Source organism: Trichechus manatus, unplaced genomic scaffold, assembly GCF_000243295.1.
Source record: "Trichechus manatus latirostris isolate Lorelei unplaced genomic scaffold, TriManLat1.0 scaffold00073, whole genome shotgun sequence".
In the NCBI taxonomy this organism is placed as follows: domain Eukaryota; kingdom Metazoa; phylum Chordata; class Mammalia; order Sirenia; family Trichechidae; genus Trichechus; species Trichechus manatus.
In genome coordinates this window covers 2,883,907-2,911,869 of record NW_004444009.1, presented here as the reverse complement: position 1 = coordinate 2,911,869, position 27,963 = coordinate 2,883,907, and the positions used below count along the sequence as shown (strand labels likewise).

Below are 27,963 nucleotides of genomic sequence, written 5' to 3'. Positions count from 1 at the left end.
GCACTTAATAAATGTTAGCCATTGCTGTAATACTAAGAAGCATGACAAGAACTGGGACAGGAGCAGAGAAGAAAGGACTCGGAGAAATTAGAAATTAATTAGTGACCTTTGGTCAACCCCATAAGACTGTTTTTGAACTCTTTTTTCACGTATATTCTTATGTTTGTCTTTCCCAGCCTTCTGCCTACATTAGCGAATCATTTCTTCACTCAAAAATATTAGTGGTTCTCCCTGCCTCTCACATTAATCTAGACTCCTGAGTCAGCTCCTCCAACTGCCCTGGACTGGGTCCTCACCGCTCTCCTGTCCACCGGCTTCCAAGCTGTGATTGCTCCTCTCCCAGCACCGCGCCATCTGCCCAAACGAGCTCTTCCTTTTCCAACACTGGGGCTTTTGTAATTCTCTCACCTGAAGCCACCCACTCCCTTCCTCTAACCGTGTTGATGAAGAAAGGACAACAAATGGTTTGGGAGTACGTAAGTAACCAGTTTGTTTTTGTAATGAGCTGGAGGTAACTTTGAGGTAAATTTGCAAAGTAAACAAAGCTCTAACCTTGCTCCGGCCTGGCTGCTCATTTACTTCCTAGCCAGTTATCAGTCGCTGTCAAAAAATTAACTTTTACCCTTGAACCTCCTCTGTACACACAGAGCTGTGGGGTAGTGACTACTGTTTCCTACCACATACAGCAGTGAGCCAAGCTTCCACTGGCTGCCTGAGACACCACTTTTCCGGAATACTGGAAGACGCTAGAATCAGGTCCACTGTTGGGTGTATTTTGCGTGCTTGGAACTGGGGAAGGAGATCAAGTAGTAAGTAGGGCAAGAATAGAGGCTAGAGACTGTTGTGAGGCATCTTAGGAGCTGTGACTTCACAAGGTGAGAGCTGTGGCAAAGAGGTGTCATGCAAAGACAAGTAGAAAAGAACTGTGAGGGGCCTGGCAATGGAAGGTACCTTTCAGAGTGACTACAGGTGGAGGAGGTTAGTCTTACAAAGTTAAGTCTTAGACCCACATGGTGGAATACATATAGATGTCCTTATGAGGGAAAAAAAGGAGCTCTGGTGGCAGAGTGGTTAAAGCACTCGGCTGCTAACCGAGAGGTCGGTAGTTCTAACCCACCAGCCGCTCCATGGGACAAAGACGTGGCAGTCTGCTTCCGTAAAGATTACAGCCTTGGAAACCCTATGGGGCAGTTCTACTCTGTCTTATAGGATTGCTATGAGTTGGAATTGACTTCTTTTCATAATATTTAAGAGTCAAGCTGTAGGAGTCAGACACATTACTAGATGTGTGACCTTCGGCAAAGTATTTTAACCTCCCTGAACTTTGGGTGTCTCATCTGTAAAATGGGGATAATAATATTTGTGTTTTGGGATTATTGTAGAGATGAAAACATGAATGCATGAAAAGCATTTTACAGAAAACATGGCATATCATGATGCACTGAATAAATGGTTGAAATTTTATTGTCATTGGTATTATTATTAATATTAAGGAGCAGTCATACTTTCTCCAAGGCTCTTTGTACAGTCAAATTAGTCCACTGCTGAGAAGTGTAAGAAAAGCCTCAGCCTTTCAAAATGGTATCTGAGCACTTGATCAGTGCCTCCCAGTATGCCCTAAACTGTCTCCGACACCCTAGAAAAAGCACCCAATTTACAACATTGCTGGGCTCCATAACTCTACTTGGAGGTCATTTGTTTGAAACTCAGAGCATATTTTTCCATAGAAAGAATTCTGTTAAAATAGTGATTGGATTCCCAGGGTGGCTGAAAATACTGACTTGATCCACAAAGCAGCAGAAAATTAACATATTTGCAATGCAGATGAGCATATAGTTATGTTGTACTGCTAGTCATTAACTAAAATCAACAACTAAGAACTCTTTGTAATAACCAGTTTCTTTTCTTTCTCATGAATGCTGGCAATGAGGAAAAGCAGGCTTAATTAGGGGTGGAAAGAGGTCAGTAGAAACTTGAGTTAGGAGTCATAAGGCACCTCTGAGAGTTTTTCAAAGGCTTTTGAGATTTTTTGTTAGGTCTAATGTGACTTTAACCTTTTTTGTAACTTTTTGTTCTTGAGACAAGAGACTATATAACACTAATCTCATATGCTATGATGGAATTAATCTTTGGTTTGCAAATGGAAAACAGAAGAGAATGGGAGAGATTAGGGTAAGGGAAAAAAGGGTGAGAAAACTTGCTTTGAGAAAATCAGCCATAGTTTGTAGAAATTGAGGAAGGAGGAAGAGGGTTAAAGATGGCATACATATGTAGTAAAATGGATTATCTGGTGTGTGGGTAGGGAAAGCAGGTGTATGAGAAGCCATACTTTTGTAACTAGGGAATGGTGATGTGACTGGTCAAATAGTTCCCCACTGAAGCCATAAGGTGGTGCCACAGAGCCAGAACAGCTTGTTGAAAAAAGGAAGTCCTCAAGGGTGTCCAGGAAGAAGGAAGGGAGGCTACGAGCACACAGGTATTTGGTGCCAGGAAATAAGCTTAAATCAAGTGTCAGTTTCCTGTTCTGTACTTTATTGTCACCAAGAAAATGCTGAACTGTATGTTAATATGACCTCACTTAAACAGTGTTGTTGTTGGTTGCTGTGGAGTTGATTCAGTATCATAGTGACCCCATGTGACAGAGTAGAACTGCCCCCACAGGGTTTTCTAAGCTTTAAGTCTTATGGGAGCAGAGCTCCAGGTTTTTCTCCCACAGAGACACTGGGTTTCAAATAAAGATATGACTCACTCCCCTCTCATTGCTGCTGGCAGGTTCTGAAGAACCCAAGCATCATACTCCCCATGTCACTGTTATTGTTGATATTATGGTATAACATGGCCACTGGTTTGAACTGTTAATCTTTCGTTTAGCAGCTGAGTGTTTAATCATTGTGCCACCACAGCTCCTTACACTTAAACAGAGGCCCTTGTATTTGTGGGCAAGAGAAGCACAAAATGTGAGGACCTGAAGGAGCCTCAGCCTAACCACCTGATTTTTCAAATGAGGAAACAGAACCAGAGAAGAAGTAGCTTGCCTTTGTTCATATAGCTAAAATGTGGCAGCAACCCCCTCCCGTGAAGCAGGCTGCCTCTGAGCTTTCAACAAATGCTAGTCCACTGATCAGATGAAACAACGGTTTACTCTGACCATCCAGTGTCAAGTGCAGCCCATTCATGTTGACACTGTTTAACCAGGGTCTGAAGGAGTAGAGGAGGAGGTGGAATGATGAAATCCAGTGTAGATAAATTGAGTCTGAGAAAACTTAGGTCTATGCTAACACTGAGTAAGGACAAGCTGATTCCAGATTATAGTACCAGGCTATCCAGAAGTAATTGCAAGAGTCACAGACTACTTCAGAAAGAGCCCTGAACTTGGAGACAGGAAACCTAGGTTCATTTTTTAATTCTGCTATCGTGTATGCTCGTGCATGTCTCTTCATCTTTCTAGGATCCCTCTCAGCTCTACCAAACACAGTCATTCTAATTGTCTTCTGATCCTCACCAGGCAGGATTTGTGGTCACCATTGCTTGAAAAGGTGGCCAAATTCTGTCACAATTGCTCCAGGGTTAGTTTGTCCCTAATATAAATGTGTCATCCTCAAACCTCAAAAAGTCCTTCAAACCAACATTCATAAAGATAAAGCTTTTCTGGTAAAACAAAGGTATGGATCATTTCCCTATCATTGCAGCTGGCAGATTCTGAAGAACCCAAGCATCATACTCCTTACGTCACTATTGTTTAACATGCCCACAGGTCACAAGCAGAAATTTCTTTACCGGGAGGGAAAACAGGCTAACGATAGTGGTTGAAGAGGGCAGGCTAAAGGGGAGAGATGATTATTATATAAAACTAAACAAACAAAACTGACAGTTATGGCCTTGAAGCGTTCCTGAGTCCTTGATTCATAATTCATAATATGTGACGGCTCAGGGACGAGGTCAGAACTGATCCGGGGCCATAGAAACCAGGAAGTAATTAATTCTTGCAGCATTCCACTAGACAGACACACATAGAGCTCTTTTGTACCCCCACTCCCATACCAGTGTAAGCCTTAGTTCCTTAGACCACCCTGTCTCCGTTCCCTAGTGTTGCTATAACAGAAATACCACACGAGGGTGCCTTTAAAGAACAAAAATGTATTTTCTCACAGTTCAGGAGGTTGGAAGTCCAAATTCAGGGCATCAGCTTTAAGGAAGGCTCTCTTTGTCTGCTCTGGGGGAAGGTCCTTGTCTCGGCTTCTATAACACCAGCATTCCTCGTTTCCTTGGTGATTTTTACATGGTATCTATCTTCCCCCATTTGTGCTTCCTCATCTCTATGTCTGTGCTGCTCCTTATAAAACAGAAGTGCTTAGGTTTAGGACACACCCTGCACTGATATGGCCTCATTAACATAACAAAGAAAACCCGATTTCCAAACAGGATTACATCTGCAGGTATAGGGGTCAGGGTTCTAACACGTATGTTGGGGGACACTATTCTATCAATAACACACCTCAATGTTAGGAACAATCTGGTGCCATTTTGACTCTGAGACCTGATCTGATGAATACAAGTCCTTCATCCTGCCCTTTCTTCCCTGTCTCAGGGAACCCCCTAGGGGCTCACCTGCCTCAGTCTCGGGGGCATTTTCCACTCTTGTCTTCCCTGGTCTTGACATTGCTGTCTAGCCTTGGGCTCACTACAGCCCTCGCAGCACTGAGGCCCCCTCTCCCTCTCACCATGACCTCTGTTACCAAGGCCTCCTCTTGCTGCAGCCTCTCCTTGGCCAATGCTGCCATTGTCATGGTGATGGCTCTGCCCTTTACAGCCACTGTCCTTGGGGCTGAGGACGTCACCCCCCCATACGGTGATTAAAGCATTTCAGCCAACCTTGAACAGTTTAATCTCTCAAATAAGGCCCCTAAAATGTAGCCTTGGTATTATCTCTACTATCCCTTTGGGAAACTTGGCATAAGTTCCCAGGGGACCAGGCCAGAGGGTCTTGAAGGACACCAAACCTTTGGTACACCTCGAGGTGAGCCAACAGAGGGAGCTTTTGTTTCCATTATTGGGTCTCAATGGCCTGGCCTGTGATCCCTGCCCTGTGATTTCTATTGCAGATATAAACTCTGATATCCCAAGGTTCCTAAAGTGACATCAACGTGAATCATATGAACCAACTGAAATCTTCAAAGGAAGGCAACTTATGACTTAGCCTAACTGGGCCAGATCAAATTGTACTATTGAAGAAAGCAAGGTCTGCCTTGAAGTAGCCATCTCCTCCAGCCTGTGTCCTGTCCCCTTCCCTAGATCAGGGAAAAAACTTTGAACTTCAGACTGTTAGCAACAGACACTGGCAGTCCTTGCCCATAGATTCAAGCTTCTTTGTCACTGTTATGCTAGTGGAACGTCACCATTTTTTTTTTTCTTTAACCATAAGGCAAAAAGTCTACACAGGTTAAACGAGCTAAAATTAGGTAAAGTCCCTAAAACAGTATCTGCCACTTGGTCAGTGCACAAATTTTTTTTTTTTTTTTTTAATTCTTTTCCACCCTTTCTCTTCCTCTTGGACAGTTGGGATAGAGAGGAAAAGAAGAAAAAAAATACTGGAAATAGATAAAATGGGAATACAAGAAAACGTGAATCCTCACTTTAATTTCTGGTGGCATCAAATCTGGTATGGATCAAACTGAAATATGCAAACATGAGTAGTGCTAAATCTTCCTTCCCAAACTTAGAGAATGCTTTGAACAGAAAGGTTATCCTGCTTTTCAACAATGAACTTTATTTATACTGGACCTCTTATAAAAATAATAGACTAAGTATTTTACTAAGCTGTACATATGTAATTTTAAAATGCATCATAGTTGTATTTTTTAAACCTACAAAATCATCTTAAATTCACTATAACAAGTAATTTATGTGAACCAACTATTTTGCTCTGTTCCATGAAACAGAAAATGGAGAACATCTAGCTTTAGAGGCTGCCAGGAGACATGAATCCAGAGCCATCTCTTGTAATCACTTCCTGCCTGATCTCTCACAAGTTATTTTATTTCCTAGGCTTCATTCTCTTCAGATGTAAAACGGGGAAGACTAATGCCTACTCTGTCTACTTCATAGAGAAGTTGAGAGGAAATGTAGAGAGAAAAGAAGCTAAGGAAAAAAATTAGAGGAATCGTATAGAAATGAAGTAAATTAGTCTTTGGTCTATATAAGGATGCTGGGGTTAATTCTTTAGTTCCAAGCAGTTTTCAAATGAAATAACCCACACTATCCCAGGCAAGTATTTCTGAGTGTGTCTGAGCCATTTCTCTCAGGTTAGGCACAAGTTTTATCTAGTTTCTATGCTAGAAATCAACAGAAGAACATTTCTATGACTGTGCAGTGTATACGATATGGGGATTTTTTGAGATGGTGGGGCTTAAAACCTAGTGAAATATTCTCATCCAAGAAGGCAGAGAGATAACAGTCAGGGGAACATTAAGTAATGAACATTTAAGAATAGCAACTCAGCATGAGGCATTAAGGTGCTGAAGTGAGTTGACAAAGGGCAGCAACCATATCTCATGTATCTAATTCCTACCCAATCCTTTCAAGGGTAAATAAATCTTGTTGTTGTTGTGTGCTGTCCTCCATTAATTTTGACTCATAGCGACTCTGTAGGACAGAGTAGAACTGCCCCATAGGGTTAGTTAGCAGCTAACTGTGGATATGAAGTGTGCCAAGGGTCCCCAAGACCACCTCTCGGTTGCACGATTCTCTGGGAGCACTCAGAGGACTCAGCATATAGTTGTACTCACAGCTATGGTTTATTAGAGCACAGTCAGCAAAGGGAACAGCACATGGGGAGAAGTCTGGAGGAAACCAGGTGTAAGCCTCCAAGAGTCCCCTCCTCGTGGAGTCAGACAAGGTGTGCAACAATTGTTACCACACATGTAAAGTGTTGTCTGGCAGAGAAGCCCATTAGAGACTCCAAGCCCAAGGTCTTCACTGGGGGCTGGTCACATAGGAACCCTGTGCCTAGAACACACCAGAATTCCAGACTCCCAGAGGGAAGGCAGGTGTTCAGCATGAACCACATTGTTTGCACAGTTTAGGCAACATGAACCCCTCTTATCAGGGAATGGTGAGAACCGTCCTGAAACCCAAGTTCGCAGATGCCAACCAAGGGCCAAACTTGCCAGCAGGCCTTTCTAAGGATAGCAGTCTCAGGTCTGCTGTATTAACTCTCACATGGAGGTATAAATAAGTAATTACAAAACCAAACTCATAGCAACCCTATAGGATAGAGTAGAACTTCCCCCACAGAGTTTCCAAGGAGCAGCTGGTGTATTCGAACTGCCGACCTTTTGGTCAGCAGTGAAACTCTTAACCACTTCGCCATCAGGGCTGCAGTAATTACAACAGAGTTGGGTAAATGTAGTGATTTATCCATTTGACTAAGGTGTATCGAAGGAGCTGCTAACTGAAAGGTTGGCTGTTCGATCCTACCAGCAGCTGCATGGGCAATCTGCTCCTGAAAAGATGACAGCCTAGAAAACCCTATGGGGCAGTTCTTCTCTGTCCTACAGAGTCGCTATGAGTCAGAATTGACCGGACAGCACACAACAACAACAAGGTTTATTTACCCTTGAAGGGATCAGGTAGGAATTAGATACATGAGATATGGTTGCTGCCCTTTGTCAATTCACTTCGGTACCTTAATAGCTCCCTGCCCACCCACTGAAAAGATATGTTATTTATCAAAATTTCTTGTGCCCATTTCCCAAATCCACCTCCTAAACTCCATTTGGAACCCACTGTACATCCTGGGAGGTCCCTGGGTGGCACAAACAATTAATGCTTGACTACTAACCTAAAAGTTTGTTGGTTCAAACCTACCCAGTGGTGACGAAGAAGAAAGACCTGGCAATCTGCTTCCATCAAGATTACAGCCAAGAAAACCTTATGGAACTTCATTCCACTCTGTCACACATGTGGTTGCCATGAGTCATTTTTTTTTTTTAATTTTTTGGAGGGAGTACCTTCTGAGGGCTGTTTCTTTTTCAGTCATAATTTTTTTCTGCCTAGCCCCTTACCAGTTGCCGTCAAGTTGATTCCAACTCATGGCAACCCCATGTGTACGAGAGTAGAACTGTGATCCATAGGGTTTTCAATGGTTGATTTTTCAGCAGATGCCTGGGCCTTTCTTCCAAGGTGTCTCTGGGTGGAATTGAACTTCCAACCTTTCAGTTAATAGCTGAGCATGTCAAATGTTTGCACCACTCAAAGATGCCTAGCCCTCTAGGTAGATATTTTGGGCTACTTCTCTGCTGGACTTGACTAGATTCTGGCTTGGCCCCAGCTGCCCTCAGACCAGTCCTGCCCTACCCCCACCAAGATCCCCAGCACCAACATTTCATCTGGCGTCCTTGGCCCCCTAGTTCACTAGAGGAGATATCCCATTTGTGTGTGAAGCCCTATTTCCGGGGGCTCCTGCTTATCCCCACTCTTTGGTCAATGGCCTAAAAGCCAGACAATTTCTACTCACAGTCTTTGACTAGTTTTCACACCACTGTCAACCACTGGGGATATGCCCAGAACTACGAGCTCCAGTTTCTCAGCCTTTCCCTCTGAAATCCTCTCCTGCAAGAGCTCTGCTTCTGTGACTGACTGCAACCAGCACCTGGAGCATCTCTGCAGTTCCCATTTCCACTGCCCTTGCTCCTACTGGAGAAATTTACTGGTGACTCCCAAACCCTTCCCTCTTTCCTTTTTCAGGAGTGGTTGTATCAGAAGTACCAAGCTCCACATTTACAGGGTTCAGGTTGTGATTTGAGGAGGACAGGGAGAAAGAGGATGAAAGCAGTGTGTGTTATTTTCTTGGTCTCAAAATTAGCAAAAATAGCAAAGCAGTGGGTGATGATATTTTCCGGATCAGACCAGACAAGTTGCCCTCAAGTCAATTCCAACTCATGGGTCACCATCAGCGTAGAGCTTTGCTCCTTATGGTTTTCAATGGCTGATTTTTCAGAAATAGATCACCAGGCCTTTCTTCTGAGGCACCTCTGGATGGGTTTAAAGCCCCAGCCTTTCAGTTAGTAGCTGAGCACGTTAACCATTTTCACCACCCAGCATGATATTTTTGCTTCCTAATGATACTAAGCAACATGTTCAGAGACCTAGCAGAATCCCAAAAAGACAGCTTCCTCCACTACATCATCCACAGCCCCAGGTAATTCAGACTTGCGGTGGTTCCTGGGAACTCCCAGATATTAGTATCAGTTCAACCCCAGTTTTTCCACCCTGATGGACTTCCTCAAAAAAAAAAAGCACAGAAGCATGAAATAGTCCTTTGGCATGTTCAGGAAACACAAGTAGCAACTTGAGTAACAAGTGCAAGGAAGGGCCACTAAGAGATGAAGCAGGTGGGAACAGGTCCTGGAAGGCTGGAAATGCCACGAAGTGGGCACATTGAAAGACCAGGGGCATTATCAGACTTCCACTTTAGAAAGATCACAGGCAGCTGGAGCAAGACCAGAGGGAAAGTGAATCTGGAGGCTAGGAGACACAGATAAGAAATTTTTGCAAAAATCCCACGAGAGTTGGTGGAGCCTCAATTAGATCTGAGGCAGTAGGCATGTGGAGGAGGACACAGATATGAGGGATGTTTAGGAGAGCGAATAATCAGGGTTTGGGATTGAGGGGTAGGAGAATGGAGGGAGGAGCATGACTTCCTGCTTCCGGCCCAAGGATCATGTCTTGGGGAGAAACTCCTTTAATGTAAGAATACAGGGGGATGAATGTTAGATCCAAATAGCTGCACACTGTAGCTCTCCCTTTGCCCTCTCCTGCACATCTAAACTTCTTGTTGGGCTTTTGTTCTGTTTTGTCTTTTGTTTTTTTTTTCCTTTCAAGGTACAGAAATGTCCTTGGTGTGTTTGACAGACTTTCAGGCACGTGCACGGGAGCGTCTGTCCAAGTCAACTTGGGATTTTATTGACGGAGGAGCTGATGACAGCTTCACAAGGGATGACAACATCGCAGCATTTAAAAGGTTTGGTCTTATGTGTTCTTTCTATTGTTAAGCTAAGATGCACTGGTTGAGAGCTCCTTGAAAGGTAGCAGTGCTGGTTTCTGCTCCCAAAGAGCACAGTGTACTGAAGATCTAATTATGAGGATTTTTTTGGGGGGGGTTAAGGATGGGTAAAAGGAGCCCTGGTGGCACGGTGGTTAATGGCACTCAGCTGCTAACTGAAGGGTCAATGGTTCAAACCCACCAGCAGCTCTGTAGGAGAAAAGTTCTGGCGACCTATTCTCCTAAAGATTTCAGCCTAGGAAACCCTATGGGGCTGTTCTACCCTGTCCTATCAGATCACTATAAGTCGGAATTGACTAGATGGCATACAACAACAACAACAAGAATGGGGGGATGGATGAAGAAGGAATTTATCTCACTGCTTCTGTAGAACTAGCACAACTACCATAGCATCCCAGAAACTTTACAACCTGTCAAGATAGGACAAGAGACCTGGAGATCACAGTAACCTGGGCAGGGAGGAGAAGCCTGCTGGATAGACTTAAACCTCCTGAGTTCCTCAACTTCCAGCCTGGAGGAGAAAATATATGGCAGGAGAGAGAACTCAGGAAATGTTGGAAATACAGAGACTCAAGAAGTCTTAGGGATGAAATAAGACTGATTCAAGGGAGAACAGCAGGGGTCGGCAAACAGTGGCCCACAGGCCAAATGTGGCCTTCTGCATCTTTTCGTATGGCCCACAAACTAAGAATTTTTTTTAAATTATTTTTAAATGATTGGGAAAAAAATCAAGAATAAAAGTTTATGACATGTAAAAATTCTATGAAATTTACATTTCAGTGTCCATAAATAAAGTTTTATTGGAACACAGCCATGCTCATTCATTTACATATTTTCTATGGCTGCTTTTGCACTATAATCACGGAGCTGAGTAATTGTGACAGAGACCGTATGGCCCACAAAGTCTAAAATATTTACTATCTGGCCCTTTAGGAAGAAGTTTGCTGACCCCTGTAACGGAGAGGTAAGGAGACAATTGAAAAAATGGGATACAAGGTCAACACTTTATTCTGTTTTTTCATACTTAATTAGAACCATACTCCCAAACCCAAACCCATTGCTGAAGAGTCTATTGTGACTCATAGCGACCTACAGGACAGGATAGAACTGCCCTATAGTGTTTCCAAGGCTGTAATCCTTGGGGAAGCAGACTGCCACATCTTCCTCCCACACAGCAGCTAGTGGGTTTGAACTGCCGATCTTTTGGTTAAGTACTGCACCACCAGGGCTCCTTCAACACCACACTAGGCACTTTAAATGTTTTATCTCATTTCATGTTTGCAAAACTGTTAGGCGATTTATATTATTATTCCCATTTCACAGATGAAGTAACTAAGGCTACCTTACTAAAGTTCGCACAATTAGTATTCCTAGAAAATCTTTCTAAGTTTGTATAAGGAAATAATATTTTGTGTAAAAACAAAAATCTGGGAGCCCAGAGGCTAAGTACCAATTAGCCTTAAAAGTATGCTTTGTATACGTACTTGCCATTTGTGTGTTCCCTTACCTTCTTCTAAAGCAGTTTTTAAATCAGATCTTTAAATGAATTAACTTCTAGCAAAAAACAAAAACAAAAAAACCCATGATCATTCTCTGGAATTCTTCCTTTTTCAGCGGCCTTTTCTCACTTTTTCGAGAATTGTTTCTAACCTGAGAGGGAAAAAGCCCAAAACTACTTCATGCCTATTCTCTTCCTTTCTAGACCTTGTTAGGTTGATTCAATCTGCTCCAACAAGTGCTGAGAGCCTAGTCAGAGAAGCACAGCTCAAGGACACAGAACTCCGGAAGAACAAGGTGGTAGGCGACCATATGTGCACTAGGGGTTCAGAGAAGGCAGGTTAATGTGGAATAGGATGCTGGAGGAGGCTTCCCGGACAGCTGAGCTTCCAGCTGGGTCTATGCAACTTAATCAGCTATCAGCCAGCCACGCCCATGAGAGGTTTCTGGGGACCCATCTGGCTAAGGCCTCACACACAAATCAGGTGCCCCAAGCCCAGACAGCACCTCCATCCTGGACAGTTAAACTCACCAAGAGAAAATCTCTTTGTTGTCTAGCACAGAATCCGCCTCCGCCCTAGGTTTCTGAAAGATGTGTCAAAGGTGGACACTAGGACCACAATCCAAGGGAAGGAGATCAGCGCCCCCATTTGCATCGCACCCATGGGTTTCCACTGCCTCGCCTGGCCTGATGGAGAAATGAGCACAGCCAGAGGTATGGACCAACTCCTCTTGAGGCTCCCTTCCCAGAGGCCTAGACATTGCAGCAGCAGGCAACAGCAAGATTTCTGTACAGAAGGGGCTTACAGACAGCAGTCTGGTTGGAACTGGGGAGGGTGGGAAAGGAAATGCTTAAAGCTGTTTGTATAAAATTTCACATAAGACTGAGAAAACATCCATTTTCCTTAACAAGGAGCGGTCAGAGTAGAAGAGATATTGCTGATAAATAAAACCAAAACCAAGCCCTTTGTCATGGAGTCAACAACTGTCCCATAGGATTTCCAAGGCAGTAATCTTTACGGAAGCAGACTGCCACATCGTTCTCCACAGAGTGGCTGGTGGATTCTAACTGCTGGTCTTTCAGTTATCAGGGAAGTGCTTAACCACTGCGCCACCACTGATAAATAGGAGGGTGCTAAAATCTCACCAAACCACCCCTCAGGAGAGGGACACTCACCCCTCTCATTTGTACTGTCTGTGGGGAAAGGGATACTTAGTACAACCCCAAAGAAAAGGCTCTCTTTGGCCCTTCACAGACCAAGACTGGGGCTGAACGGCAACTCTCTGAACTTAGAATGAGGAGAAAATCATGACGTTAGGTCCTGACCCAAGGCCCTGGCAACTTCTTTTACCAAATGTTCCATTTCCCTTTTCCTTGATTGACCTTGTCTTCTTGTTTGACAAAAAGTGTCTTGTTGGGTTATGTCTTCCTTCTTATTAGTTTCCCATTCTCTCCACCTCTATCATCGCCAAAAATAAATCAATAAATAAAACAAGAGGAGAAAAAATAAAATAAAATAAGACAGAAGAAAAAGCTGAAAATACTCCTGTAATTCCTTTATAATCCTCACTCATTTTTTTGTGAGGCTCCAGGGCTTTCCTGTGGTCTTTTCCTTTGACTCTATGATGAAGGCAGCAGTGAATCCAAGGATTTTAGACTTGAAAGTGACATCCATCTTGATGAGGTTAGAAACCAAGTCTGGCTAGTTTGAAATATGACCAGTTTACTAAATCTTCATGGTTGAATGTGTTGTGTGGGGTTTTCTTTTGTGGGAGGGAAGATATACTGGGGTGACAAAATGATGGAGTATATCCTGTTGATGTTGGAAGTTGAAAATATTGTTTTTCAGTTAGGCCAATTTCTGTGTGCATGGGTTGTAGAATGGTAGTGACATTAATGTGTTGGAAAATTCCACTGAAAATGATTAAAGCAGGAAATGAGAAATACGCAATTCAGCAGCAGCATTAGTGTCAATATCATCATCACCACCATCATCATCACCCTCATCATCAACTTCATTATCACTAGCTTTGTATAGTACATCATTTTGCAATTAAAAGAATGTTCCCATAGCTAGTATCTTATATAATTTCCCAATAGCCCTATAAGACAGTTATTATTATTTCCCCCACTTTACAGGTAAGGGAAATAAGACTCAAGGCCACACAGCTAAGAAATGGTAGAACTAGCTGTCATGGATTGAATTGTGTCCCCCAAAAATACCTGTCAACTTGGCTAGATCATGATTCCCAGTATTGTATGTTTGTCTACCATTTTATCATCTGATGTAATTTCCCTGTGTGTTGTAAATGCTATCACTATGATGTAATAAGATGGATTAGTGGCAGTTATATTGAGCTCTACAAGATTAGGTAGTGTCTTAAGCCATTCTCTTTTGAGATATAAAAGAGAGAAGTGAGCAGAGAGACATGGGGAACTTGTACCACCAAGAAAGCAGTGCTGGGAGCAGAGCGCCTCCTTTGGACCTGAGGTTCCTGTGCTGAGATGCTCCCAGACCAAGGGAAGACTTGGTCCATTATAAGGACCTTCCTCCAGAGCCAACGGGGAGGGAAAGCTTTCCCCTGGAGCTGATGCCTTGAATTTGGACTTGTAGGCTACTAGACTGTGAAAGAATAAATTTCACTTTGTTAAAAGCCATCCACTTGTGGTATTTCTGTTATAGCAGCACTAGATGACTAAGACACTAGCATTCCTCTAATTTAAGATATCCTGCTTTTTCCACAGCAAAGCTCAGTCTTCTTCAACAGAATTATATTTCCTCATCCTCTGCCCTCTAATTCCCTTCTGCTTCATTAAGGAGATCACAAGAAGTCCACTTCCTGCCCAAAGTCCACAACATGCCCAACATCGTTCTGGGGATGCAATGATATTTCTAGCTGGGAATATTTTCTTCTGGAGTATGGGTATTATAAGACAGGTTATACAGAAGAGGACCCAAACATCTTTATGCCTCCCAGTCGGATCAAACCACCTCCTATCCCCACCCCACAGGGAAGCAGAATGAAGTCAAACTTTATTTCTACTCACAGGGCAAGCTGACCAGAGACAACACAAACTCCTAGGGCTTCCCATCCCAGTCCAAAACACTCCTGCCCTCCAACCTGTGTTGTGTCCTTTGCTTTGCAGCTGCCCAAGCCGCCGGCATCTGCTATATCACTAGCACATATGCTTCCTGCACCCTGGAAAACATTGTTACTGCCGCCCCCAGTGGCCTCCGATGGTTCCAACTCTATGTGCAGCCAGACCGGCAGCTAACCAAACAGCTGATCCAGAGGGCAGAATCCCTGGGTTTCAAAGCTTTGGTAATCACTGTGGATGTACCCATAGTTGGCAACAGGCGACATGACATTCGAAACAAACTGGACTTGAAGATGAACTTACTGCTAAAGGATCTTCAATCCCCTAAAGAGGTAGGAAAGCTACCAGGTTCAATGGGTAGGCATTACAGGAGGCAAATTCCCTTCCCTCTCTCTTCCTTTCTTCCCTTCTTCCCTTCCACGGGCATTTACTGACTGACTACTCTGTGCTACACACTGGGGATGCAGCAGTTCAAAAAACACATGTGGTCCCTGTTCCCCAGGTCTTCCAGACAAACAAAATATAAGATAAAATATTCTCACCCCTGGAGCTGCCCAGCTTGCTCCCAGAAGTGTTCTGTCCAAGACTGGAGACCAAGAAATAGGAAATATGTAGCAAGGACCTTTGCAGGGAATAAGAGAGTAAACTAAAGTTCTTCTAAGATTTTCTACCTTATGGCACACTTAGAAAATGATCATTTTGGATGGCACACTTAGACAAATGGAATATCTGGAGAGGATGCGCACAGCCCAGGTCCCCCTCCCCCACCCCCCAAGGTGAGGAGTCAGTATCTCTGTATATTTAGAACTCATCCAGGAAGCACCGCAGTACCACATCACACCTATTTGGAATCTCTGAATTAGCACTTCCCTCATTAAATCCTACAATGAATGGGATAGAGTGCCCAGGAGAGAGAAACCAAACCCAACCCACTGCCATCAAGTCAAGTCAATTCCAACTCATAGCTACCCTATAGGACAGAGTAGAACTGCCCCCATAGGGTTTCCAAGACCGTAAATCTTTACCGAAGCAGACTGCCTCATCTTTCTCTCACAGAGCAGCCAATGGGTTCAAACCGCAGACCTTTCGGTTAGCAGCCGAGCTGAGCATTTTAACCACTGCACCACCAGGACTTCTCAGGAGAGAAAGCCATAGTAAAGTTGGATTCCACTGACAACAGTAGAAATAGTGATACAAGCATTTTCAGCCAACAGACAGCTGCGATACCCAGACAAGTGGCTCAACTGTTCTATCCGTTAACCACAAATTGGCCTTGTGGTTTCTGGAATCCTTCTCTCTGATTGTAGAGATACACTGGGGTTTATGATTTCATGCACTTAGTGTACCTAGGGTGATTGTTGGGTAATATCTGATTTAGGATTATTGAAGTATTGCTTAATTCTTATTATGCTGTGCCTATTTCAACCATAACACATCAAATTACAAATGTTTTTCTTATCTATCTCACTTACTATAATCTGAAGTCTTTTAAAGTGAGGACTGTGTCTTATTCATCTTTGTGTCACCAGGACCTGGCATAATTACTGAGCAGGGATACAACTAATGGTTAATAGATAAACGATTTAAGTAGAAATCCCTTTATATAAATTTTGTTAGGAAAAGGAGCTAGAAGTATTGTTGGATTTTATTGTTCTTCTTGTCAAGCTTATAAATAGCAGCTCTTCAAATGTGTCTCATCTTTGGAATGGGTCAAGCAGTTTTGAAGGCCTTCAGGACTCAGTTTCTCTTTCTATTTTCCACAGAGAGATTCAATACCTCGTCTCCAGATGTCTGCCATTGACCCGTCCATCTGCTGGAATGATCTCTCCTGGTTTCAGAGCATAACTCAATTGCCCATCATCCTTAAAGGGATCTTGACAAAAGAGGATGCAGAGCTAGCGGTGAAGCACAATGTCCACGGCATCATTGTTTCCAACCATGGTGGGAGGCAGCTTGATGAAGTTGCTGCGTCAGTATGTAGGATGACTTCCGAGGAGTGTGTGTGTGTGTGTGTGTGTGTGTGTGTGTATCCACAGGCAAGGTACTTTGTGCAATTTGGTACACATTTGCCCCGTCCTTGTCACATATGTTGGTATATACATGTACATTTTAAGGACTTTTAAATCATAAATAACAGCCTCGAGTGGTCAGGTTATTTTTACAATCTTTACTTTTATCGTCTCTAATTCTCACAATTCTGCAAGATGGGTATTTTTATCTCCATTTTAAAGATGAGGTTACTGGAGTTTAGAGATGTTAGGTAACTTGTCCGAGTTGATTACCACAGTTAATAAGTGGTTAAGGTGGGATTTAAGAAAAAGAAATGTTTCAGAGCACTGAGTTGTCCTGCATTCTGGGAAAAGTGCTCGGCTTGAAGCATGTTTGTCTGCATGAATTGTACCCTCATATTTTCTCTTATGACACAATCTAGGAAGGAGCAGTGCCTTACTTAAGCTACTAAATACTGGTCTTTGACAATACAACTAAAACATGCCCTAATGAGTCCTTTGCTAAAATCTGCTACAGCCTAGAAATCTATGTTCATTATAGGTGGAGTTTGGGAGTAGAAAATGAGGAGGAGGGAGGCAGGGAGAGAATCTTTAAGTGGGAATTAGTTATTGATTTATTTTCATGGAGATATATAGATTATATTTTTCAAGAGATTCTTCTATGGCTGCTTGACTCATTTTAAGAGAGAAAAGTGGGGCCTTTTCCCCCTAAGTTTTATCAACTTTTTTATTATATAAATAAAACATGTTCACAACAAATAAATTATAAAATAAACATAATTTTAAAAAGATAAAATTCACCTTTAAATTTATCATTATTATTAATATTAATATTTTGATAATTGTTGCTATCAACTTTTTAATGCAAATATGCCATTTTGTGCTAAAAAAACTATACATAATACCTTGTAATTTTCTTCTTTTCACTTAACAAGATATTAAGAGCATCTTTTCATTTCAATCAGTGTGCTTTTGTTATTTTTAATGGTTGCAGAGTACGAATGGTCAATTTATTTAATCCATCTTCTCTTACTGAACACGTGTTGATTCCAAGGAGCCCTGGTGGTACGGTGGTTAAGAGCTCCTCTGCTAACCGAAAGGTCAGCAGTTCAAACCCACCAGCCACTCCATGGGAGAAAGATGTGGCAGTCTACTTCCGTAAAGATTTATAGCCTTGGAAACCCTATCGGGCAGTTCTATTCTGTCCTATAGTGTTGCTATGAGTCAGAATCGACTCAACGTCAATGGGTTTGGTTTGGATTTGGTATTGATTCCAATCTTCTACTATTTTAAACAATGCATCAGTGACTGTTCTTAAATCTAAATCATTTGCATATTCTCAGTTACTTTATTTTGACAAATTCCAGGAGGTATAAATGCTACGTCAGATGGTTTATACACTCCAAGGCTTGTGATACCTGAAGGTTTAAGGTGCAGTCACTCACCTCCTCCCCCCCACCGGGCTCTGACTGATAAAAGACAGGCACAGGAATCACAATCCCACCTGGAGAGCAATGGGCGTGCCTTTTCATGGTTCTCTGATAAGGGCTGGATTGGAGAGCATGGTTGGCCTTCCCACTTACCATCCCAACTCTTGACCTTATGACCTTAAGAGAAAGTAGTTCTGCAGAGCACACGCTGAGCTTTCCCACCAGCCCCTGCAAGGACACCCACAAGCCCACCTCTCACACACGCAGTAACAGACAGAACAGTGAGGACAAAGAGCACGGCAGGCCCCAGTCCGTCCCGACTGTGCTTCTAGATGGGAGCAGAAAGCAAACAGCCCACCCACACTCAGCAAATAGACAGGGTAGAATATTGGCTTTCCAGATAAAACAAATAAAAACATAAACAATTAGTGTCAGGCTCTCATTAATCACTTTAAGCAGTCTCGTTCCCTTGGAGAGGCTTTAGCAATGAGTTAGAAAGAGGCAGATGAATTCTCCACCTCACTTCCTCAACAGAGAACGAGTGTTGGCAGAACTTCTCTTTCATATATGCCAAGGGGCCAGAGAGAGAGGAGTTTCTCTTACCCCATTATGGCTGATCAACATGGCGTTCTCTCAAGCTATTTGACTAAACAACCAAACCCATGGTCATCCAGGGACAGGAAGAGGACTAGTGTGAGGCAGTGAGGCACTTTGCCTCAGGCTCAAAATTTAAGGAGGTGCCAGAAACCTCAGTAATCAGGATCAATAATTTTTAATGCACTATTTTAAAAAGCCAAAGTGAATGCGAAAAAATCCATGCTGAACAAAATATCAACATTTGAAATAAAGACAGGCTCCAGCCCTGCACTTACATAACCCTACAATACTCATTTCATCTTAATCTTAAACTTAATTCATAAGAACAGGCTACCAGCTCACAGGCCAAATTTTCTCAATTTGATTTTTTTTTAATATTGCATTAAAATATTATTTATCTTAATTACTGAGTTTTTTGGCACTCCCTCAAATTTTGTGCCCAACCCCATCTGGAGCAAGGGAGAATGAAGAAAACCAAAGACACAAAGGAAAGATTAATCCAAAGGACTAATGGACCACAACTACCACAGCCTCCACCAGACTGAGTCCAGCACAACTAGATGGTGCCCAGCTACCACCACCAGCTTCTCTGACAGCAATCTCAATAGAGGGTCCCAAACAGAGCTGGAGAAAAATGTAGAACAAAATTCTAGCTCACAAAAAAAGGCCAGACTTACTGGTCTGACAGAGACTGGAGAAACCCAGAGTCTGGCCCCTGGATACCCTTTTTAACTCAGTACTGAAGTCACTCCTGAGGTTCACCCTTCAGCCAAAGATTAGACAGGCCCATAAAACAAAATAAGGCTAAAGGGGCACACCAGCCCAGGGGCAAGGACGAGAAGGCAGAAGGGGACAGGAAAGCTGATAATGGGGAACCCAAGCTTGAGAAGGGGAGAGTGTTGACGTGTTGTGGGGTTGGCAACCAACGCCACAAAACAATATGTGTATTAACTCCTTAATGAGAAACTAATTTGCTCTGTAGACCCTCATCTAAAGTACAATTAAAAAAAAAAAATCTAAAAAAAAAAAAATTTCTGTGCCTAAGGCGAGTGTCTCATTCGCCTCACCCTATTCCAGCCCTGTGAGGGGAGTGACAGTTTGAATGAAGTTCCCAGCTCTGAGGCTCTGTATTTAGCATTGTCTTTGTGTTTCCTCCCAGAACCAGGGGGAGGATAAGTCAGCTGCAGTTCCTAGAAGGTGCTAATGAATGTCCTGTTCTGACCTATCAAAAATTAACTCTAAAGCCACATTAGACCCTAGGCTGAAAATTCACTCCCTATTCTATTTCTCATTTCAAATTACTGTCAGCTCCAATATGGCTCACTAGAAGAGTCTGTACAAATACGTTTATTTCTTTTTCACAACATCATAGAAATAGTTTAAACAACACCATGCTGGGAATATAAAAATATCTCTTATTTAGATATGAATTCCTTCCAGTTATTACATGTAAGTCAGAAACACTCAGTTCCTTCTCCACTTGTAAATTAAAGTACAAAGTTCTTTTCTTCCCAATTTCTTGCCCTGTTCAACCTCAGCCAAAAGATCTCATTCAGGTAGAATTCGGGTTGCTTCAACAGCAGAAGGAGCCTTGGTGGTTAAGCGCTGCAGCAACTGCAATTGAAGAGGTCAGATAAGAGGCAAGGTCTAATGGAGAAACCATGCCAAAGTGATAAGCTTGTTTGGTTTTTGTCTTTCAAAAGCTTACACTCTACTTTTCAGATGTTCTTGCTGCATTCCTATCCCATTTCTCAGATAAGGCATCAGGGACGACTTGGTGAAATCCAATTCCTAAAAGACAATGTGCAATTTAAAGAAAAAAAACAATGTGCAGCCCAGTTACACAAGACAGGCTGCATTCGGGAAGGACTGGCAGACCACGGTGGATTTTACTTGTTTTGCCAAAAGAGGCAGTGCCTTGCAATAGAGAACATTTCTAGCTATGCCCCTGTAGAAACAGAGAGAGTGGAAGAAAATTAAAAGTCAAAATTTACTGGAAAAGGAGAATGTTAAAGTGAACATTATAAATGGAAAATATCCCCCTTTAGTATGTAAAGAGGAACCAAGCCAATCTCCCAACCTGTAGACAAACAAGTGAGCCAAAGAGAAGCTGGACAGGAGTAAAAGCAGGAAATTACAGGAGGGAGGGCCCGGAGAAACCCCCTGGGCCTTGGGAAGGTAGCTGCAGCTGCTTTTGATAGGCACCAGTGAGGGAAAGGATTTGTGAAGGGCATGGCCCCAGCCTGGACTTCCTGGTCCTACCCCATGTTGTGAGGGTACCTCTGTCCCTTGGGTCTCTTAGAGTCACACAGGAATCCCAGAGCCATGAGTGCATTTCTTTTTCAGATCGATGCCTTGACAGAGGTTGTGACTGCCGTGCAAGGGAAGCTTGAAGTGTACCTGGACGGTGGCATCCGAACTGGCAATGATGTGCTGAAGGCCCTAGCACTTGGAGCAAAGTGCGTTTTTGTTGGCAGACCTATCCTGTGGGGTCTTGCCTGCGAGGTGAGAATGGCAAAGCGAAAGTCAGCTGGAGAATACAGAGCTTCTCATTCATGTCCATGTTTTTCTGTGGATTCGTCTTCAAACTTAACAGTTTTTCCAGGTGCCTTAGATTCCTGAAAGCTAGTTACACCTCACCTGCATCTTCCTGCTGACACTTCAGATTTTCCATAATTCCTACCCCACATTTTTTTCTCTTTGCTCTCCTTTGTTCCCACCATTGTTGTAATTTCACAGATGTCCCCCACCAAAGCTCAGTCTACGTCTAGAATTTAGATACGACAGATGGTCAGAATGTTCCTTCATGGCTCTTTCTCTGTCTCTCTCTGTCTCTGGAGCAGGGTGAACATGGTGTCCAGGAAGTTTTGAACATCTTAAAAAAGGAGTTGCACACATCCATGACCCTTACAGGTAAGTTGTGTATCCCCCCTGACTTGGAGCTTAAAGCAGGAGGCCTAAAGAACTAGAATGGTTGTCCCTTCCCTCTAGTTAACCCCTTCTCAACCTGGTTCCAAACAAATAAATAAACCCATTGCTGTCAAATCATGGCGACCTCATGTGTTACAGAGAAGAACTGAGCTCCATAGGGTTTTCTTGGCTGTAATCTTTTTGCAAAAGCAGATCACCAGGCCTTTCTTTTTTTGTGTTGTTGGGTGAGTTCAAGCTGCCAACCTTTCAGTTAGCATCCAAGTGCAGCTGTCCAGAAAAGAGAACATGGAAGAAACATCCCAGACAAGGATTATGCACACCCTTAAAATGTGATACATCTGCTATGAAAGCAACTTCGATTTCAGATCACGAGAGAGAAGAGTACTCAGATCACACCGGGCATGTATGATGTGTTTCTGGGTGTCCTCTTTTAAGTAATATACATACTCTGTGATGAGTCAAAAATCGTGTGAAAGAAGAAGGGAGGAGAACTGGGGAGATACAAACTGGAGGAGAGGAAGGCACACAATGGCTGACAGAGAAGTATTGTCCTGTGTAACCACAGATAGCAGAACAAACACCAATATCTCGAAGTTACAAGCATGTGGATTTCAGTCCAAAATGAAATTGTAAAGTAGTATTCATAAAATCTTGTAAGTTTTTAGCAAAGGCTGGGATCCCAGTGATCCTATATAATAGTGGATCTTAACCAATAATTGTACCTCCCTGCCCAAGGGCATTTTGGTTTTGGTTTTGTTTTGTTATGTTTTTTAATTGTCACAATGGCTATGGGACAGGTACTACAGGTATTTATTGTCCAGGAGCCAGGGATGTTAAATGTTCTAAAATGCTTGGAACAGTCTCATAGCGAAGAATTTTCCTACCCCAAATGTCAATAGCCAATAACTCTGTCTTTGAGAAACCCTGCTGGTATTTACAATGGTATTCACTGCAATGTGAGAAGGCAGGCAAGATGAACCCCAATAAGACCTCCATTTGCTCCTCAATTTGTAGATTCAAGACTACTTCTACTCCATTAATTTATTTTCACAAGTGTTACTGAGCATCTGCCCTATGCCAGGCACAATGCAAAATGTTCAGGTCTTCTCAAGTCTGGTTTTGATCTGATATTTAGAGAAGTATCTGATACTCAGTGTTGGAGTTGCATATTATTCATTAAGGAAGCGGACTCAAACTTTTGGTCTTGAGCAGTACAAGCTAGAAAACTTAGGCCAGAATTAATGCCAGCGCCAGACTCATTTCCACTGAGATTAGTAGAAACAATGGAAATATATTAAGGCCTTCAAGTTCAGGACCAACAACTGTTGTTGTTGTTGGGTGTTGTCAAGTTGATTCTGACTCATAACGACCCCATGTGACAGAGTAGAACTGCCCCATAGGGCTTCCTTGGCTGTAATCTTTATGGAAGCAGATCACCAGGTCTTTCTCCTGCGGAGCCGCTGGGTGGGTTTGCACCAGGCACCAGGAAACTTTCGGTTAGCTACTGAGTACTTAGCCGTTGCACCACCAGGGCTCCTTACTAGTCAAAGCCTATGAAGATAAAACAATAAATGACCCAAGGTCATTGTGTCATTGAATCCCTCTTATGGAGGAAAGGAGGGCATAAGTGTGAACAGATATCATATTGGTGTATTTTCTCCCAGTTGGTGGGGGAGTGATAGGGGTTCCAGGAGGCTAAAAAGGCTTCTTGTGCTCCCCCAAGTATTTTCTCCTATCCTGAAATGATGTCTCGCCTTCTTTTAACAGACGCCTGTGGAGGGAATTCACAAAAACAGAGCCTTTTTATTCCACCAACAGCTTATACTTAACAACCACTGAGGTGCAAATGACAGCTAACAAATCTTTTTCTGAGATAGTGGAACGTACCCATTTTAAAAGAAGGCAGGGAAAAAGAAAGAAAAACATAGAGTTATAGACAATTTTATCCCTGATTGTTTAAAAAAATAGTTTTAAGCCTTTAAAAACATTAATAGACTTTATTTTTCAGAGCAGTTTTAGGTTTACAGAAAAATTGTGCAGAAGGTACAGAGGGTTCCCATATGGCCTCGGCAAACAGTTTCTCCTGTTATTAACATCTTGCATTCCTGTGTTACATTTGTTACAATGGATGAACAGATATTGATATATTTAAAACAAACAAACAAAGTCTTTGCCTTCGAGTTGATTCTGACTCATAGCGACCCTGTAGGACAGAGTAGAACTGTCTCACAGTGCTTCCAAGGAGCAGCTGATGGATTCGAAGTGCAGACCTTTTGTTTAGCAGCTGAGCTCTTACCCACTTTGCCACTGCACCACCAGGGTTCCAACAGGTAGGATAAGTACAGAAATGTAACTGGTGTTTATATGTGAAGCAGTACTTCAAATTGCCCCAAAATGGAATCATAATATTTTGATGCAACTATTGTTGTTGTTGTGTGCTGTTGAGTCGATTCTGACTCATGGTGACCCTATTAGACAGAGTAGAACTGCCCCATAGGGTTTCCTAGGCTGAAATCTTTATGCGAGCAGATCACCAGGTCTTTTCTCCTGCAAAACAGCTGGTGGATTCGAAACTCCAACCTTTCCATTAGTAGCAGGGCTCCTTTTCGATGCGACTACCTAGACATTTTCACATAGCCTAAATATTACTTTTATTACAAAATGTAACCAAAGGCTGTCAGCTGTCCTCTCTGTACTGCTTGAGTAGGTGAGCATGCTTTGAATCCCCGCTATTCTCCACCCTGTGGAAACCCAAGGCTCCGTTTAATATCACTGTCGATTCCAAGGGTAAGAGGGGAGGGGTCACCTCTGGTTCAGAATTCCTGCTTCTGCTGAATGAGTTCAATTTACAGAGTATTTATTTACCCCACACCTGCTGTTTCTTTCCACTCCAATCTGCCCAGGTGTGAAACTCAACCCTTTCCTGTTTCCATTTTTAGAAAAAGACACTCTCATTAGTTATATTTTTGAGAGTAATGCATTTTGCTAAAGTTATATTTTGGGAGGTGAGGAAGTATACATCATAGATAAAGAACTTCAAGCTAACATTACATATCCTTGTTATTAAATTCTTTCAATCTTCCCATCACCAGGATTTTTTCACTGTCTACTTCGTCCCACAACTCCCCAGCCCCATACCATCTTGCTAGCTCCTCTTTCTCCATTCTATTTTTACCTATTATCTGGAGTGATTCTGTTCAATCCCTGTGTCCAGTCTCAGCTACAGTCATAATTTGGCATATTAATTAAGAGCCTCGGCACATTAAGGGTCTTTTCATTTCATGGAACTTTTCCTCAGAAGGCCTTGGCTGTATAGAACATTTTTGAATTTTTCCCCTTCTATTCTGATGTGGCTTTGTTAAAAGAGTCCCTGAGGGGTGCAAACGGTTAAGTGCCTGACTACCAACTGAAAGGCTGGCTGTTCAAACCCACCCAGAGGTGCTTGGAAATCTGCTTCCAAAAGGCCACAGCCTCATAGAAACCCTATGAAGGAATTCTCCTCCGCAACATAGGGGGTTTGCCATAAGTCAGAATCGACTACATACAGATAAGACAGATGTGGGTGTGTGTCCCTTAGCATTGTCCTCTGAGTGTGTCTGGATTAAAAGCAATGACACACCAGTACCAATAATCATCTGCACCAATTCTCCACTAAAAGGAAACAACAGTCCTTGGATAAATGGCTGACTCCAGGGCTGGAGCAAGGGAAGTACAAGATGGTCCGTGAATATCTTCTTGTGCCAGAAAGTAAGAAAGTGCTTGAAAAATGATGGGAGCATGTCAAAAGGACATAAGATCCACCCTGAAGGGACTCCCACTGGCAAAATATAGGACACTTTGAGGGACTCGGGCAGACACGGCTGTGGCAGCATGCTTGTCCGTTTTCCCATTCTTGCCTATTCTGTGATATTCTTTGGATTCGGGCAGACATTCTAGCTCTGGCAGCATGCTTGTCCACTTCCCACTTTTGTCCTTTTGAATATATGCCAAATAAAACTTTCTTTTTACTTTAAAAAAAAAAATATAGGACACTTTGAGCCACTGACCACTGGTTTTCCTGGAACATGGCATAGGCTCGTGAAAATTCTCAGTGCAATCAGAATTATGTTGTTAGTTCTGTGCACTTAATCTCTATCAGGGTGAGCACAAAGATGGAGCCAGGCTTGCTCTCGTTGGGTTACTGGTATTTGGAGAAATGAGCTTTTTTTTTACTGTTTTGTTCTTTTAGGCTGCCGGTCAGTTGCTGAGATCACTCAGGACCTGGTCCAGTTCCCCAGGTTGTAAGAAAAGACAGCTAATGACCAGACTACTGAGCTTGCCAACAGGAGGAAGACAAAGTCAAACACGGTGTTCAATGTCACCCTCTAGGGGCCTCATCCTACCCAACGGCTCATCCTCTGCACCCTCACTCCTCTAGCCCCTGTGCTCAGGGCCTTCCAACCCCTCATTTTCCTCATACGTGCCCTGCCCTTCTGGGATTCACTAACTTTGATATGTAGTTCTCTGGCTAGAAATCCTCCTCACGGGAAATAATAGAATTAAGCGCATAAGCTTTGAAGCCATCCAAACATGGGTTTGACAGTCAGGACTGCTGCTGACAAGCTGTGTGACTCCAGCACATTTTTCAATGTCTCTGTTTCTGTGTCCTTGTCTGTAAAATGGGTATTATACCACCTAGCTCGCTAGGTTGGGGAAAAGATTGAGATAATGTATGTAAAGTGCAGATAGCAATAGCTAGTATCTAGTAGGAGCTCAAGAAATAGTAGCTGTTACTATGATTGCTTGACAAATTCCTATTTATTTTTCAAGACCCTGTTCAAATGTCACCTAACTACCCTGGCTACTTGCTCGGTGCTCCCTGTTGCACTTCACACATTCCACTATTATAATCCTTATTATGGTGTGCTATATTTACTTGGGGCTCTGGTGGCACAGTGATTAAGCATTGGCTGCTAACCAAAAGGTCGGCAGTTTGAATTCACCAGCTGCTCCTTGGAAACCTATGGTGCAGTTCTACTCTGTCCTATAGTATTCCTATGAGTCAGAATTGACTCGATAGCAATGGGTTTGGTTTAGTGTATTTACTTATTTGCATGTCTCTCTCCATAAATAGACTGAAGAGCTTCAGGTTAAAAAAAAAAAAAACTGGGACTTCCAGCAACATGGCACTCTAGGCAGAAGCACCACGCCGACCCTCCACAGCAAAGATCCAAAAAACTAAGCCAAACAGAGAAAACAGCAATCCTCAAATCCTAAACATCAAATGAAGAGATAAAGAACCCAGCCAAGCATCAAATGGAATAAGAAACTGATAGAGAACAGAGAGCGAGGACACATACATGGAGAGGTCCCCTATCACCTAACGCAGCACAGATCCTCCATCTTGGACTCCTATCAGAGACCAGCAAATAGGGGGTACGAGAAAGCAGCTTCATGGAGCTTCCAGCAGAAGACAGAACAATCGGTAACTGGCAATATATGCTTTCCCACCCCCTACCCTTGTTCACCCACCTCGGCCTCCTCTGCTTCCCGTGGCCACAGTCTCTCATCCAGGAAACACCGGCTGCTTGGATTCCGCCTGCCTGCACTGGCCAACTCCCTTAGTGCCATTTGTCGGCTGCTGGTGTCGCTTTTTCTGCTTCTTTTGATTTCTTCCTTACCTCTCACCACCTCCTCCTCTTTACGCTCAAATACCTGGCTCCCTGCACCATGTTTGCTTCTTCCTGAGGGGCTATGGAGCTCTGCTTGAGTGTGGAACTGCTTCCTGGTCCATGCTGCCACGCTGGTGGGATCCTAAGACTTTTGTTTGTTTGCTTGTTTTTGAATTGTTTGTTTGCTTTCTTTTTCTTTTCTCGAGTTGGGTGCCAATTCTGGCCATGCAGTGCTATGTGGCTTGGGACCTACCCCCTTAGCTTGCACAGACGCGTAGCGAGATTGCTGAAGGCATTTTTGAGAGATTTTCCTTTTTTTTTTTTTTAATTTGCTTTGTTTTCTTTTCCCTCTTTTTCTCTTATTGTCTTTCTTCATTACTCAGTTTCTCGTCTCTATACCTTCCATCTCTTCCTGTCCCCTGAATACCTGGCACTGAATACCTCTACACCTCCTAGCAAGGCTGTACTTCAACACTTGGGAACAACTTCCCCATACCTGGTAGCCACATCAGTGGGATCCCGGGGAGCTTTGCTGTTCTTTTTCCTTTCTAATTTTTATTTATTCATTCTTTTCTTTCTTCTTCTTCCTCTTTTTGTTTTTCTCCATTTCATAGTCTCTCATCTCTCCACTCCAATGACAACCTCCCCTAACACACTTTTTTCTTTGTTTGAATGTTTTTGGCCC

General features: G+C 42.9%; 1 protein-coding gene across 1 annotated transcript; it reads left to right on the top strand.

The window, feature by feature from the left end:
* Nucleotides 1-900: 900 nt before the first annotated feature.
* On the top strand, nt 901-25,911 carry HAO2 (hydroxyacid oxidase 2). Its single transcript, XM_004380340.1, has 8 exons — nt 901-937; nt 9,889-10,021; nt 12,124-12,275; nt 14,709-14,992; nt 16,424-16,633; nt 21,043-21,201; nt 21,540-21,609; nt 25,856-25,911. Exons 1-8 carry the CDS (start codon nt 901-903, stop codon nt 25,909-25,911), a joined length of 1,101 nt encoding a protein of 366 aa, XP_004380397.1.
* The last annotated feature ends 2,052 nt before the right edge of the window (nt 25,912-27,963 follow it).